Here is a 15744-nt window from a genome sequence, read left to right as displayed (position 1 = left end):
ATATATAGATATATATAAAACTATATATTATATATATAGAACCATCTTTCTATAGTTTCCCCAGAGGAAAGTGAAAAATTTTTTGCTGTTCCAAGTTGAGAAATTCCTTTTTCCGTAAGAACTATTTATATCTCTTGTAGAGTTTCCACCAGTCAAGTGAGGTACAGGAGTAAACCAAAATAGAGCAAGGTTCTGTTTTACTGACATGAGTTATGAAAAGGGCTTTTAGTTTTAAATATACACATACAAAGCTTAGAAAGAAAATTTAAAAATGTATTGAAAGAAAAAACAATTGCTGACAAAAAATTAAAGAGAATTTAAATTTACAATGTGGAACAATTTTTCAGACTGTTCAGATGTAGAGAGAAAGGATACTATCTGCCACAGGATGAAAGAAAAGCTGGTTGAAGACACACCCAGAGGGCAGATTCTGAGTCGGGCCTGGTGAGCTATTGTAAAGGCAAAGGGCAGTTGAGAAACATGTTCAAGAAAGAAACTATGGGCATATTTCCTAGACATCTTTCTCATCAAGGAAAAAGGAAGGTAACATTAAATTAGTGATACTGTACATGAAGTAAATCAGCCAGGGTGCTTGAAACATTTAAATATCTCAAGAACCATCTACTTGGTAGAGTAGAAAGTTACTCCAGTTAACAGAGTATTAATGTGGATACAAATCCATGAAAGCATGAGTGGCTATGAATTATTTGTTCTTGCAAAATATATTCATATGAAAAAAGAAGTCTTTAATAAAATAAGGCTTGCTGCCTTTGTGCTTGAGCTCTCAGTTTTTCTTCATAGCATTTGCTCGCCAACTTTGTAAATTTTTCATAATCTGTCTCTTCCATTACAACCGAAGCTCCAAAAGGGCAGAGAGTGTCGGTTTTGCTTACCCCTCTATCCAAAACCTACAATGGCAGCTATCCATAGGAGATGTTCAATACATATTTATTGAATGAATGAATGAATGATGTCCACCTGCCAGCTACTCAAAGTCTTGAAGGCTTAATCTATAAAATTTTATCTCTGAAGTGATAAAGCCAAATATAGAGGTGTTACTCTCTTAGCTTGTTTACAAACAAATTTAGTTGTTTCCAATGTAAACTATCTCAATTACATTTGTTTATATATATATTAATTGGTTCTTGGACCAGGAACTTCTTTTTTTTTTGGATATAGAGTTTTGCTCTGTAGTCCAGGCTGGAGTGCAGTGGTGATCACAGTTCACTACAGCCAAGAAATCCTGAGCTCCAGTGATCCTCTTGCCTCAGCCTCTCAAGTAGCTGGGACTACAGGTATGAGCTACCATGCTTGCCCTGACCAGGAACACTTTGTTGGCCAGGGAGAAAGAAAACCCAACCAATTCTGCCACTGAAGAATGCTTTTTTCTTCCTCTTCAATGCTAATGGAGATACTCTACTCCTCTTTATGTCTCTGATTAAGCCATTGGGTATACTCTTTTATCCTTTTAGTCAAGATCCTTATTTGTCTTTCATTTCCTTCCTACTGTGACCAGAAATGTCTTTTTCTGGTCTTTTCCTCCTAACGTATACACTATCATTGTAAGAGGGGAGGAGAAATGCTCCCCTTCCAATTGCTAAGGTTGGTGGAGCAAATGTATTTTTGGCTTTCCATTTTGAATCAAAACTTATTTTCCTAAAGAAAAAAGGAATAAAGTCTGTGCAAAGCATTAGTAGCATACTTGACCAATATTATGAGTGAATAGGCTTTTATGGAAATTTACATTCATCTTATACCTTTGCTCCTCCGGAAAATTTTTGTAAATTCAAAACAAAACCCGTAAGAGACAGAACTCACATGTTTTCCAGGCAGAATATTTATTGGTAGAGGCTGCTGGTGCATCGAGTTTCCTACCTTGGTGCTGTACTTCCTGTGATATATCCTGACCCTGAGATGATATGAGTCCACAATAAAATTATAAGCAGGATTCAACTATAAGTGAGATCTGTCACACACAGCCAACCTCAGGGCCTCATGACATAAAATCAACCACTTCAGGACTGCTCCATACCCCAACAATTCTGTATATTAATTTTTGGTTTCATATTTTAGAACTAAATCCAATATTTCCTTCCAAATTCATTCCTTACAGTTCAACATATGTAAATATCATGTAGCAGTCTTTTGTAGGTCTTTTAGTTGTCTATCACTAAAATGCCCTACTATTTGGGAAACCCTTTATTTTGAATTTTGGAGGAACAGGTCCTCTTATTTGTACAATCACTGGAACCTGAAGTATTGTAGATCGTGGACTTTCTGATTCACAGAGGGGATACTTGTTCCCCAATGCAAATAGTTTGTAGTGCTCTCAAGTTTGTTTCTCTTGACTAAACAATTATCTTTTGGCTTCATAAAGAATAGAACTGATTAAATTGTTAAAACAAGTACTTTTGCCACAAATATACCATATATGAATACTTCAGGAATAACTGCTATTTGATGCAACATTGCTGTCAACAATGTGAATTTTAATAAAAATCTCATTGGTGTGGTTTATGGATTAGTCATTATTTTCATTGGCTTTTTAATTTTTCTACAGTGTTTAATGTTTTTCTAGACCAAGGATATTTTAATTCATAAGATAAATTGTAATACTGTTTCTTTTTTTCTTCTTTCAACCTAATATTCTAGAACACATCTACAGACCTCATGATTCTCTTCAAATCCTCCTACTCTTACTAGGTACTTGATTTGGGATCTTATCATTTATGTAAGCATATCCAATTCAATTGATTCAATTCAGTAAGTGGTTTCTGATTTGCTTTGACTGTGGCTCCATTAAAAGCTCCTTCAAGACAGTATGCCTGAAGGAGCTTACAGAATTATTGGGAAACAATACCCATGAAAAAAGAGCAAACAATATTATATTGTGTTATATTATATTATGAAGAGCAATGGATTATGAATGAAATGCAGACAGTTTTCCATTTCTCCAGTTATCTTTTGCTTTAAGCAAGAGATCTAAATTTATGTGCCTCCATTTCTTAAAATAGAAATGATCAGTTTGCATTAGTTGATCAAGAAGACTTTTTAAAGCTCTAGTATTCCATTACTTGGGAACGACCTCTCACATGTTACATTTGCTAAGGATAATACATTTTTATACTTGCCCGTTCACTGATAAAAATATAACCAGCAAGTTAATTCTGATTATCTAAAACAAAAATTGTGATGTCAAATGCTATTTTAAGTATCTTCTTTTGTATTATTAATACAACTGAAACTAAATAGCAGTCTAAGCATTAAATCTATAAACTTAACAAATAATCAGTAAAAAAACATAACAAGTATTTATCAAAGATAAGTAGATGTTTGAAGTCATCTAGATTGAGGACTACACAGCTGAAACGTATTCAACACTGGAACATTTACTGCCATAAGGATAATGTCTCAGTTGGAGAGGAGTTTTAGTCACTAATGCCAAACATACCTCTTCCGTCTCCTATAGTCTTGCCCTCTCTGTTACATGACACTGTAGTCAAATCTTAATGCTTATTCTTACAAACTCATGAACAAACAACATAGACTACTAAATTTTTTTTATATACAATTTTAATTTGGTATCGCATCCTAGTCTTTCAGTATATTTTCCTAGGAAAAAGAGAAGGGAAGTTTATAGCAGCCTGTATGGCTCTTCAGGATCAGGAGAAGGCACACCACCCAGAAACTTCTCCCTCAGCAGGAAAAGAGAGGAATGGAACATGCACATCCATAGAAAATGTGTGAGAGGCTCTCAAAATCTCTAGCTGAGCCAACTGGTGAACGTATTTTCCTGTCAAAACCAGTCTGAAAAGAAGCAAAGAGGTGACTGCATACTCAAGTGTGCAGGCACCAATGCAAAGCTACAAGGAATAGGAAAAATCAGGGAAATATGATATAACCAAACACATAAATAAATAAATAAATCTACAGTAACCAGCCCTAAAGAAATGAAGAACAATGAATTACCTGACAAAAAATTCAATATAATGAAATTTGTGAGTTATAAGAAAACACAGACAGACAACTAAATAAAATAAGAAAACTATGCATGAGCAAAATGTAAATATCAACAAAGAGATAACCACAAAAATAGAGCCAAGTGAAAATTCTGGAATGAAAGAATAACTGAACTGAAAAACTCAATGGAAAGCATTAACAGCAGACTTAAGCCAAAGAATCAGCAAATTCAGGAGAGGTCATTGAAGTTATTCAGTCAGAAGGGCGAAAAGAAGAATGAATGAAAAAGAGTGAAGGAAGCCTGTGGAACTTTTGGGGGCACCATCAAGTGAACCAGAATTTTTTTGTTGTTGTTATTGAGACAGAGTCTCGCTCTGTCACCCAGGCTGGAGGTGAACCATAATGTTTTTTAAAAAAGAGTCCAATATGTGTATGACTTCCATTGTAGAAATTCAAAATTTACCAAACAAAATGATAAAGCCAACATAGTAAGGACAGGATTCAGGGAAAACATAGAAGCTATCTCAGCTTCCTCATCATCACCTTCTGTTCATTTCTGTTCATTTCACTCTGTCCTTGGAAATGAGAGCACCGATTGTTTCCCAGACTGCGCCACAAACCAACTCCCTGAGGAGGGCTATATCCTTTATCCTAGCCAATGCTGGCTGTCTAGCAACTAGAGTGTGGTAAGAATAATTAAACATTTCCATTTCAAAGGTTATCTGCCAAAGTACTATTGTGTTAATATTATATCTGAAATAAACTCCCTCAACTTTCGGCTAAGTCTAATTTATCCATCTTTCAAACTTCAATTTCTTCTTTCTCAGTCATTCCAGCCTGGACTGTTTACAGCAGGAATTAATTGCTCTACCCTTTGAAAGCTGTGTAATTTTGGTCAAGTCACTGAACTTCCCTAGCACTTCCTGGGAGTGAAACAAGATTATCTGTGAAATTCCTTTCAGTTCTGAAAATCAGCCCAGTCTGTGTTTCTTTGGTGCTTTGCACACAGTAGAGGGTTGGTATTGAGTCAATTAAAAATTATCAATGTATTATGTTAGCTGGTGTCTGATTAAGTCAATGCCCAGCCAAATTCATAGGTTAAGCAAATCTATATAAAACTATGAAAACTGACAGAGGGAGGAAGACATCATGAAGACCTTCAACTGCTCTTCTATTTATTTAGGTCTGTGTCCTCTTCTCAGAAGTTTCCTTAAAGATGGATTGACAGAAGGTGCTCTAGATCTCAACATGACACCATGCTATGCAGCTTGCAGGGCTATATGAAGAAGTGTGAGACCCAATAACACACAGGTGTAGGCAATCACAGGCTCATGACTCCGACCCAAGGGAGAAGGTGAAGACTGGTTTGAGCAGAACTTCAGAATCAGAGCAAGCGGCCAAGGGAGATTTTCACAACTCTGAAAATTGGCAGGGGACATATGATGCTCTTTAAAATTAGGAGAGAAAACCCGAACAGAAAATAAGTTATTCTTTGAAGAATTTAATTTTAAGATAATAGCTAACAACTACTGATCGCTTATGTTATGGCAAGAGCTATGGATGGTTTCACTTAAAACTCATTACAACTCTAGAAGGTGGATACTACTATTATTTCCATTTTAGGAATAAAGAAGCTGAGGTAAAGAGGCATTAAGCCTGTTGCCCAAAATCATAAAGTTTGTCAGACTGCAGTGTTCTTTTGAAAAGAATTCAGGATCATAAACATTTTAAGATAAAACACAACTTAAGAACACAATTGCTTTAAAAGAATATTTTTATGTGTTTCAAGAAAATATTCTACATTTATTGTGGCCTTGAAAGTGAGAAAGGAAGTGTTTAAATTTTGCTTAGAAAAACATTCTTCTACAATTTCAAAGTATTACAATTTCAAAATCTAAAGAGCAAGCACTCACCTCTGGGAAAATCAGTTTGCAAATACTCTCTGCCAAAGTGTGAAGATAGACTCGGCTCCGACTCGTTTTTCTTTGAGGAAGACTTTCTTGTATGTTCTTCTCAGGAATGTCTTGACAGATGGGCACGGTTGCTTTGCAGCTCTCTGAGCTTCCTGCTGCCTCCTCTGAAGACTCGTTAGGAACTTGACCTGGTGCCAGTAAGGAGAAAGGACATTCTCCTGTGATCTTGAGATCCTTGAGCTTCGTGCAGAACATGGTGTTGGTGTCTCTTACCCTGCTGCGATCTCCTCCTGATGAGCTGTAGTTCTTATATGAGACTGACAAACAGAAGCCACTATCAATTCAAGGACACTGGTAACTGGGATGTCTATGGGCAGCAAAAAGTCAGAACAGAAAGAGGAGTGACTTTATGCACGGATGAAAACAGGAAAAGACAGGTGAGCAAAAGCAGTAGTCATGTCATTTTCAAGTTAAAAAAATTCTGCTGGAAATGCCAATTATAAAATGAGCAGGACATTTGGCAAAGATCTTTACTTAATATGTGTGAATTTCACTATATTAGCAAAATACTTCCTCTTACTATTTTAACTTTTAAAATAAAATATATTTTTCCAAAATGTTCTTAGCATCCACTACTGATTTCCATTTTTTATACTCATCTGGTCCAGTTTGATTTCACAAGAGTGGAACACCACGGTTTTATGACAAAAGCCACATCTAAGTTTATGTTTTATTAATGCTTGTACTACTACATTCTCATTATGCTCTCCTTTCTGAAAAGTCAGAACAGTAAAAACCAATGGCTTCCAAAAATATCTAAGGGAAAAAAATATGTATAATGATCCCCAAGTATATGTTTTCAGATTTGAAACACCAACTTAGAAAAAAGAAGTTCAATGAAAAAAAGTTCAATGAAGAAGATTATGGCAAAAGAAAAATTTTATCACTTTAAATAGTAAAGCAATTTAAAAATATTATCATCAAAATGAAAAAACATTAGAACTCCTGATCCCCAAGAACATACCATGGGATTTGCAGGGGTCTCTGGATCCAAATCTAGTCAGCACTGCGGTGAGTCAAAGACTACCCCACTTCCCACTGAAATCATAAGCATCACCATTCCCGCATATTTTCCCCAGTACTTTTGTTTTTGTTGATGTTGTGGTTATAAATTCTCTCACAATTCACAACCCATTTATCATTAGCTATTTGTTACTCGAACTGTCAAGTTGTGAATTCAGTTCATCAACAATACTAATTATCTTGATTAACTGGGTCTACCAGCTATTTCCTACTCTTGGGGAAGAAAAACAAAGAGTGGAAAAGAACCCATATTTGCTAATCCCCACATGTACTAAGTACTATGTGCCTGACACAGTGCTGGGAACTCTATGTTTACCATTAATCCTCACAGCAACCACGTAACACAGGTATTATTATCCCCAATGGGTGAGAAGCTCAAAAGTTTAGGTAGTTTTCTCTCATTTGAAATGCTAGAGAATGATTGAACTAGGGTTCAAATGCAGATTCAGCTGAATCCAAAGCCAATGTGTTTTCTATAACTCCAAACTAATATTACTAAATTAGAGCAGTTTCTACACAATCGGGCTTTGTTTATCAACTAAGAATAGATTTTTATCTTGAAAATATGGTTTACAAATTTATATTAAAATTCAGTGAGGAACATAATTTCCTGCTCATTGGCTGGTGGTATCTGAAACATCCAAGATACAGCCTTATATTTGAATCTTCAGAGTTGGAGTTCAATTTTTTTTTTTTTTGATTTTCTATGCTCCTCAATGCCCTTAATATGTTCCCATAAGCAACTGCCTGTAAACTGTCACATGTAAGTCATCTAATAAGTTTAGAACAATGAACAACTCATTTTCTGAACTGGGACAAACAAGGAAGCTAAATTCAGTATCTGATCCCCATGGGATGTCATGGGACGTTAGGTATAGAGGAAGATTATGGATGCTGGCAGGCCAGAAGAAGCTGCCGGGGCTGTGTTACCTAAAGTTATAACCAAAATCTATGCTCATATATAATTTATGAAACTTCAAGAAGGGACAAAAGAAAATCTTATGCATTTATGGGTAGAAAATTTGTTCTGCCAGAATAGAATGGAAGCGGTCTACCTCAATAGACTACTGAAGTGGTCCAAAGGTAATACGGCTATAGGGGGAATGATTACTTAGGTTCTACAAAACCTAAATATCTAATAATTTTACCCACATTTGTTTTGGGACTTAATGTAATAAATATTTGTTTCTTAGTCTTTACTATATCTCAACATAATTCTATTATTGCTTAATAACTTCTCTTCTGATTTAAGCTTCAAATCAGTGATCAGCCTTAAGCTTTAAAAGTGCTTTAACCTTTTCTGTAAAGGGCCTGAGAAGAGATACTGTCAGCTTTGCAGGTTACATGGTCTTTATTGCAAGTATTCAACCCTACCATTGCAGTGTGAAGCCAGCCAGAGATGATATACAAATGAATGGGCACAGATGTGTTCCAATACAATCTTGTTTGTAAAGCAGACTGTGAACATAGCCAGTAGTTTGCTGACCCCTGGTTGTAGAAAACTGAGTATATTAACTAAAATATTTTAATTAAACTATAATTTTGACTATACAAGCAAAGTTATTTCCTCATCTCCTCTAGTCACTCCTCTCCAAAAATAACAGCCTATGCAGGTCCAGTTTTGGTTGGGGTTGGGGAGCTTGGAGAGTTTTTTTCATTATTATTTGTAGAGAAAAGGTCTCACTATGTTGTCCAGGCTGGTCTCTAACTCCTGGGCTCAAGCAATCCTCCTGCCCTGGCTTCACAAAGTGCTGGAATTACAGGCATGAGCCACTGTGCCTGGCTGGGATCCAGTTTTTGAACAACTTCAAAGTAATCAAAGAGAGTGTAATAGATAATACTAAATAACTATACAAATAATAGTACCATTATTTTATATTAATTTTCAGGGAAAAGAGCTATATTAACTGAATGCCACTATTTCAGTTATATCAAAATTTAACTATAATAACTAGCAGAAAAGGGTACACAAAAACAAAAGAAAGACAATAAGAAATGAAAGATTATAGGTTAGGTCTGAGGATGGCATAGAATTATTACTAAAACAAATTATTCTGGTATATATTAGAATTTTAATATTGGACTTAGAAGTTTGCCATAATATAGTTTATAATAAATCTTTCCATTAAACTTAACTCTCTCATTCACATTGGATTTCAATGCTGGTACCCAAGCCCAATATTTTAATTCTTATCTTCCTACTGAATCCAGCTGCAGCAGAATACAATTGACCAGTCAACCTTCCTTGAAATAATTTCTTTTCCTGTACTGCACAGTACTATAATTTCCAGGAAATGTGCCCAACAGTGTTTTTTATTAAAGCATAAACAGCCAACAGGAAGCAAGTTGTGCTTACTTTAAGATAGTTAAGTGTTTAGTCTCATTAAATTACATATGTATAAACAAACTAATTAGCATTCTTCATCTGCTCAACTGATGAAATTACACTATGAAGCAGATGCACGCAGTGTTGATACCTTGGAAACCTGTTCGTCTTGCTTTTGCCTGCCAATATATAGAATATTCCTGGCAGGCAAAAGATTGTTCTTCAACTAAACTAGTGATGATTTTTATGGGTAACGTTAGCAGTAACTTCAGAAATGGTTTGGTCAGTTGGTGAATTCAGTACATAGTTGGTTGTAGAAATGGTAGTAACACGGCAAGGGAAAAACAAATAAATTAAAATAATAAATTTGGCGACAGGCCTTGGCAAGAAGTGGAATAATATGTTCTCAGAAACTTGAAGAGGTACTTCTCATTCCAAAAGTTGATAATTAAACAGCCTCCAAATAAACTTAATGCTCACTCTCTTTTTACTAGTGAGGGATTAACTTTGCCGTGGTGAGAATAATGACCCAGCTACTGGCCTAGTATTAATAACAGGGACAAATTATTGTTCAAGTAAGGCAACCCTCAATCATTTAAACTCTAGCATTTAAAATTTAATTAAGCATGAACTTTTTTTTTTTTTTTTTTTTGAGACAGAGTCTCACTCTGTCACCCAGGCTGGAGTGCTATGGCATGATCTTGGATCACTGAAACCTCCGCCTCCTGGGTTCAAGCAATTCTCCTGCCTCAGCCTCCCAAGTAGCTGGGATTACAGGTGGCGGCCACCATGCCTGGCTAATTTTTGGATTTTTAGTAGAGATGGGGTTTTGCCTTGCTGGCCAGGCTGGTCTCGAACTCCTGACCTCAGGTGATGCACCTGCCTCAGTCTCCAAAAGTGCTGGGATTACAGAGGTGAGCCACCACGCCCATCCTAGAATTTAATTAAGCATGAACATCTTGTTTACTACATGTAACAAGATCATGCAGACCTAAGGAAGACACCCCTTACCACACTCTCTGGCACTGATATACTTTTCTCCAAAAGCAGGTCTTAAGGAGCAGATGAAAAGTTAGAAAAAGACACTTTTCAAAAGAAGGCATACATGTGACCAACAATCATATGAAAAGAAGCTCAACATCACTGCTCATTAGAGAAATGCAAATCAAAAACCACAATGAAATACAATCTAACACCAGTCAGAATGGCTATTATTAAAAAGTCAAAAAATAACAGATGCTGAGAAGGTTGTGGAGAAAAAGGAATGCTTTTTAATTTACACTTTTCGTGGGAGTGTAAATTACTTCAGCCATTGTGGAAGAGAGTGTGGCAATTCCTCAAAGACCTAAAGACAGAAATACCATTTGACCCAGCAATCCTACTACTGGGTATATACGCAAAAGAACATAAATCATTCTATTATAAAGACACATGCACACGTATGTTTGTTGGAACACTATTCACGATAGTAAAACATGGAATCAACCTAATTGCCCATCAATGATAAACTGGATAAAGAAAACGTCGTACATATACACCATGGAATAATATGTAGTTATAAAAAAGAATGAGATCATGTCCTTTGCAGGAAGATAGATGGAGCTGGAGGCCATTATCCTGAGCAAACTAACCCAGGAACAGAAAATCAAACACCGCATGTTCTCACTTATAAGTGGGAGCTAAACAATGACAACACATGGACACATGGAGGGGAACAACACTCACTGGGGCCTTTCGGAGCATAAAGGGTGAAAGGAGGGAGGGGATCAAGAAAAATAACTAATGGGTACTAGGCTTAAAACCTGGCTGATGAAATAATCCGTGCAACAAACTCCCATGACACAAGTTTACTTATGTAACAAACTGCACTTGTACCCCTAAACTTAAAATAAAAGTTGAAATAAATAAATAATAAAAAAATCGAAAAAAGTTACAGGGAAGAGGCAAGCCGAAAAATTATGTATCCATCACAGAAGCAATTAGCTGTATCAAATGTCTACCATCAGACCTGGTACCTGGACATGCCAATATCTGTGATTAAAAAGATATGAGCTTTTTAAGATTAAATTTAAAAGTCCAGATTTTTAAGAGTAGCCAAAAGGAAGAGAAAACTTAAAAGCAAATTGCCTTAGTAAGGATAAAGTTTGTATACTTCAGCACAAATTGTAATAACTATTTTCATAAATAAGGAAAAAGGCTTAATTTTCAGGTAAACTGAAAACTTAGAAAGTTTTCCTTTCTCAAAAATTGAAAAATATTACATAAAATCCCATAAATCAGTCTTTTAAAATAGGTTTCTTTTCACTTTGTAGTAGGAAATGTTTATAGAACTTTCCCTCTGATATATCAGGAAAGCAGGACAAAGTAGTAGAAAAATTGGTGAGCATGTCCAATTCTCTCCGCCACAAAGTTAAAAAGAGACAAACAAATCTCAGACTCCTTCATCCAATCATTCCTCTCTAGCACTACCATTCTCTCTTTATTGTTACACTTTTTGAAAGGTTGGCTTTATGGGCTGTGTTCATTTCCTTACATCATATTTATTCTTAAGTTTAAAACTATCTGGCTTTTGCTTTAGTATGTTACTGATATCTCTTTATTAAATTTGATGATGCCTAAAAGTCAAAGCTCAAGACTCTTTTGGCTTTTAACATAAATTCTCCATTCATCTGCATTTTCTTTTTAATAATTTTGATTCCAATAGATTCTTTGGTATCACTGGATTGTCTTCTACATCATTCACGCATTCATGCACTTGTTCATTTTTCTTCCTATTCAACAAATATTTACGGAGGTCCTGCTCTGTGCCAGGCATTTTTCTAGACACAAGGTCAGAGTGATGTGTAAAGAACACCCCTTGCTCTCAAGAACTTACAATCCAGGAGGAAAACTATTTATGATGTATCAGTTCCAAGGGTGGCCTCTGCTGCAAAAAGGGCAGGGATATAGCGCTCTGGGAATGTAAATCAGAGATCTGAACCTAGTCCTCTCAGCAACATCTGAGCTGGGTCAGGCCAAGAGAGTTACAGAAAGAACAGCATGCTTGGGAGCCAATGTTCTAGGAACAGAAGTAATTCCAGTGTAGAAAAGGCATGAATGAGGTTAAGAGAGAGCAAGGTAATGGTGGTGAGAGACAAAATAGGCAGAGGTCAGGATTTTGCAGAGTTCAACAAACCGCATTAAACAAGATAATACTCTATTCTAAGGGCAATCAACTAAATAACTAATAAGCAAGATAGTAAGTGAATTAGACTGCATTTTTAGAAGATTATTTGAAATGTAGAATGAAAAATGGGTCAGAGTAGGACAGATGGTAGATCTGGGTTGGGCAAAAACAGGACTCTGGGGGGAAAAAATGAATCAATTGCAGATGTAATTCTGAGAGAGAATCTGCAGGCCTGGGCTACTGACTGGGTGTGGAGGCCAAAGCAGAGGGAAGACTTTACTTCTGACTTTACTTCTCAATATCCCAGCCAAGGAAAAACTCTAGGGACCATAGTGCACAATCAAAATAGTCCATAATACATTTCCCATGACTTTGGTTATTCAATCTTAACCAAGCCTAGAGCTTGGATTTCTAATATTATATAACACCTTGTGGGAGTTAGGTTACTCCAATTCTCCTGTTAAGATCTCATTTTGGGAAGCAATTTCTCCTGTTCAAAAGCCCAGTAATTGTTCACTGCAATTTCTATTACTGAGTAGGGCATTCACCTTCCTAACGGACTGCATCTATATGTAAGTGTGAGCTGTCTTAAGCTATTTTTAAGGAGGAGGATGCTTACCTTAAATTTTTGTAACTCAAGAGCCCATATTGATGGTTCTCCCAAAACAGAGAGGTCAACTCTAAAGACAAAGCAACCTCACTTTCAATAATCATATTGGAGTGCCCCTGCCCCCTGACTTGCCGGGTGGCAACCGCCTTGATAAAACTACAGTACTGGACACAAATTGTGTTTAATAAGCTGCATTAAATCTTTATTTAAAATAAGATGAGTGCAATCCACAATCTTTTAAAATTAGATTTAAGAGGCAATTCTGTGGCATCTTTGAAATAATAGCAAAATTCAGTACACTCTATAGTAGGGAGATTTTAACTATTCGAATTCACATTCTGTTTATCAGTTTTTATCAAAGTATTTACAGAATGTTTTATGACTAATTTAAGAGAAAAGCCTTTGGGATTATAAATCCTAAGATATATTTTAAAAACTCTCCAGTGTGATGATGACTATAATTTGAATACATGCAGTTAAACATCTTCAAATTAAGTATCGTCACTACTTATGGTTCATCATGCTGATCATGAGGAAATCAGATAAACTTTTCAACAGTTTTTCCCTAAAATATATAAAACAATTTCTTGCATCTTTTTCTATGATTCTTATCATAGTTACATTGCTAAAATAGTTCCTTGCAGAGGCTTAGTCACTTTAAAATATACTTACTGAAAATATACTAATGATTATGAAATGAGTTAAGGAAGAAATGTAATTCCTTTTTCCTCTATAAAAAGCCATTTTGTTCTTATCTGTTTTCAAATAAGTACTGTGCATTTCAGGAATGTCAATTGGCTCAGGCACATCTATCGCTAGGGAAATAATGTCAGGATAAAATGGCAGGCATGCTAGATCCCCTTTGCTCCCCATTCTTCCTCTTAGCCCAGTCTGACCATATGCTCTGTGGTAGAAGTCCTGTTGCACAATTTTCCTTTATTTTTCTCTTGTCTCCACAACTCAGCAGACTCAAGGCTTTCTTATAGTTCTTTCCTACCAACTACTTTCACTTTTTTCCCCTTAGGTCAAGGCCTACAGTTGCTGAGGTGCAGTATTCATTAGAATTCAATATGTCTTTTAACTAAACTTTTATATTTTGGGGATTTTTTTTTTTTTTTTTTGCTTTTGTTAGTGCTCGTAAGCGTTGACTGATTTCATCCAAACACTTTTTCTCCCTAATTCTTTTATTTTTAGTGCACAGTTTTGAAGCATATGAGGTTTTCCAAGAACATCTATATTGTGTTATATCAAAAATACCTCTACACTAATCAATGTTTGATTTAAATTTGCAAGTAAGGTGAAAAGCCAACCTACCAACCTGGAAGAAACACTCAACAAGATCACATTCTCTGAGACTCCACAGAGTACATTATGATTTAGGTAAAATAATCTGATGAAACTTTTAAAGTGAAAACAAATCCTTGATTAAATAATTTAGCTAATTGATAGATTTCTTTTAGGTGACATAATGAACTTGATGATTACACGATATCATAATTTCTCCATTTTCTCTTCTTTTAAATTTTGGTCAGGCAGGAAGGCCTGGAAGTAAAGTAAAATCTCTACATCCTTGATGTCATAGACATACATAAACACACACACACATACATACTTACATACACATATTTTCCCTCTTCTGTAATGATGAGTTTTTTTGTTTTTTTGTTTGTTTGTTTGTTTTTTTGAGGAGTCTTGCTCTGTAGCCCAGGCTGGAGTGCAGTGGTGCGATCTCGGCTTACTGCAAGCTCCACCTCCCGGGTTCACGCCATTCTCCTGCCTCAGCCTCCTGAGCAGCTGGGACTACAGGCGCCTGCCACGACGCCTGGCTAATTTTTTTTTTTTTCGTATTTTTAGTGGAGACGGGGTTTCACCATGTTAGCCAGGATGGTCTCGATCTCCTGACCTCGTGATCCGCCCACTTCGGCCTCCCAAAGTGCTAGGATTACAGATGTGAGCCACCACACCCGGCCCTGTAATGGTGAGTTTTTAAGTGCCTGATGTCTCATGTCTCATGCAGATAATTAGCATGACAGAGACTTCGTAATTCGGAGGGTTGGGTTCACATAAATGTAGGTGCCATGCCCAGTTGTTCCCTGAGGCAGTGGAGTTGGCGTAGCAGTTAAAAGCTTAGGCTACATGAACAGATGGCCTGTGTTTGCTCCCTGTATCTACCATGTGCTAGCGCTGTGACGTTAGTGAAGTTCTTAACTGAACTTCACCTCAATTTTCTCCATCTGAAAAATAAGGATAATAATAGCAACTATCTCATAAATGTGTTGTGAGATTAAACAAAGCAATAAATAGAAAGCACTTAGAAAAGCACTGCCACCCAGTATGGCAGGAATACATATTGACTATCACAACTGCTACTCAGTGGTAGTGTGACATTGGACAAGTTTCATAACTTCATGAATTCTGTTATTTCACACATAAAATGGTAAAGTCATGATGTAACAGATTCGAATTAAGAATTTGGAATAATATATATAAAGTGCCTGGTCTTGCCTAGCATCCATAGGTCCATAATTAAAAAAAAAAAAAAAGATATAAGTCCAGTCCTGGATCAAGTCTTCAGTCACTTGCCTTACAAAAGCTGTGATGCCTCTTCTACTAGAGCTCTAGGCGACTTCTTACAACAGGAAAAAAATGATCAGTGTCTGCTTGATATCTTCAGAGCAGCCCTAAA

The 15744-nt window shown here is 36.2% G+C and overlaps 1 protein-coding gene across 9 annotated transcripts in view; it reads right to left on the bottom strand.

Annotated features, from left to right (window-relative positions):
- The window catches only part of GUCY1A1 (guanylate cyclase 1 soluble subunit alpha 1), a 70921-nt gene that overhangs the window by 34212 nt on the left and 20965 nt on the right, over positions 1 to 15744 (bottom strand). For 6 of the 9 annotated variants that reach the window (XM_054484541.2, XM_054484542.2, XM_054484540.2 and 3 more), the window contains one exon: positions 5874 to 6240. In XM_054484541.2, coding sequence (XP_054340516.1) covers positions 5874 to 6128 — 255 coding nt within the window. In that variant the 5' untranslated portion in view covers positions 6129 to 6240. The remainder of the gene's footprint in view (positions 1 to 5873; positions 6241 to 15744) is intronic. The other 3 variants (XM_054484544.2, XM_063664230.1, XM_054484539.2) reach the window with 1 other exon arrangement.

This window comes from Pongo pygmaeus, chromosome 3, assembly GCF_028885625.2.
Source record: "Pongo pygmaeus isolate AG05252 chromosome 3, NHGRI_mPonPyg2-v2.0_pri, whole genome shotgun sequence".
NCBI classification, from domain to species: domain Eukaryota; kingdom Metazoa; phylum Chordata; class Mammalia; order Primates; family Hominidae; genus Pongo; species Pongo pygmaeus.
This window is presented reverse-complemented; position numbering and strand designations above follow the sequence as displayed.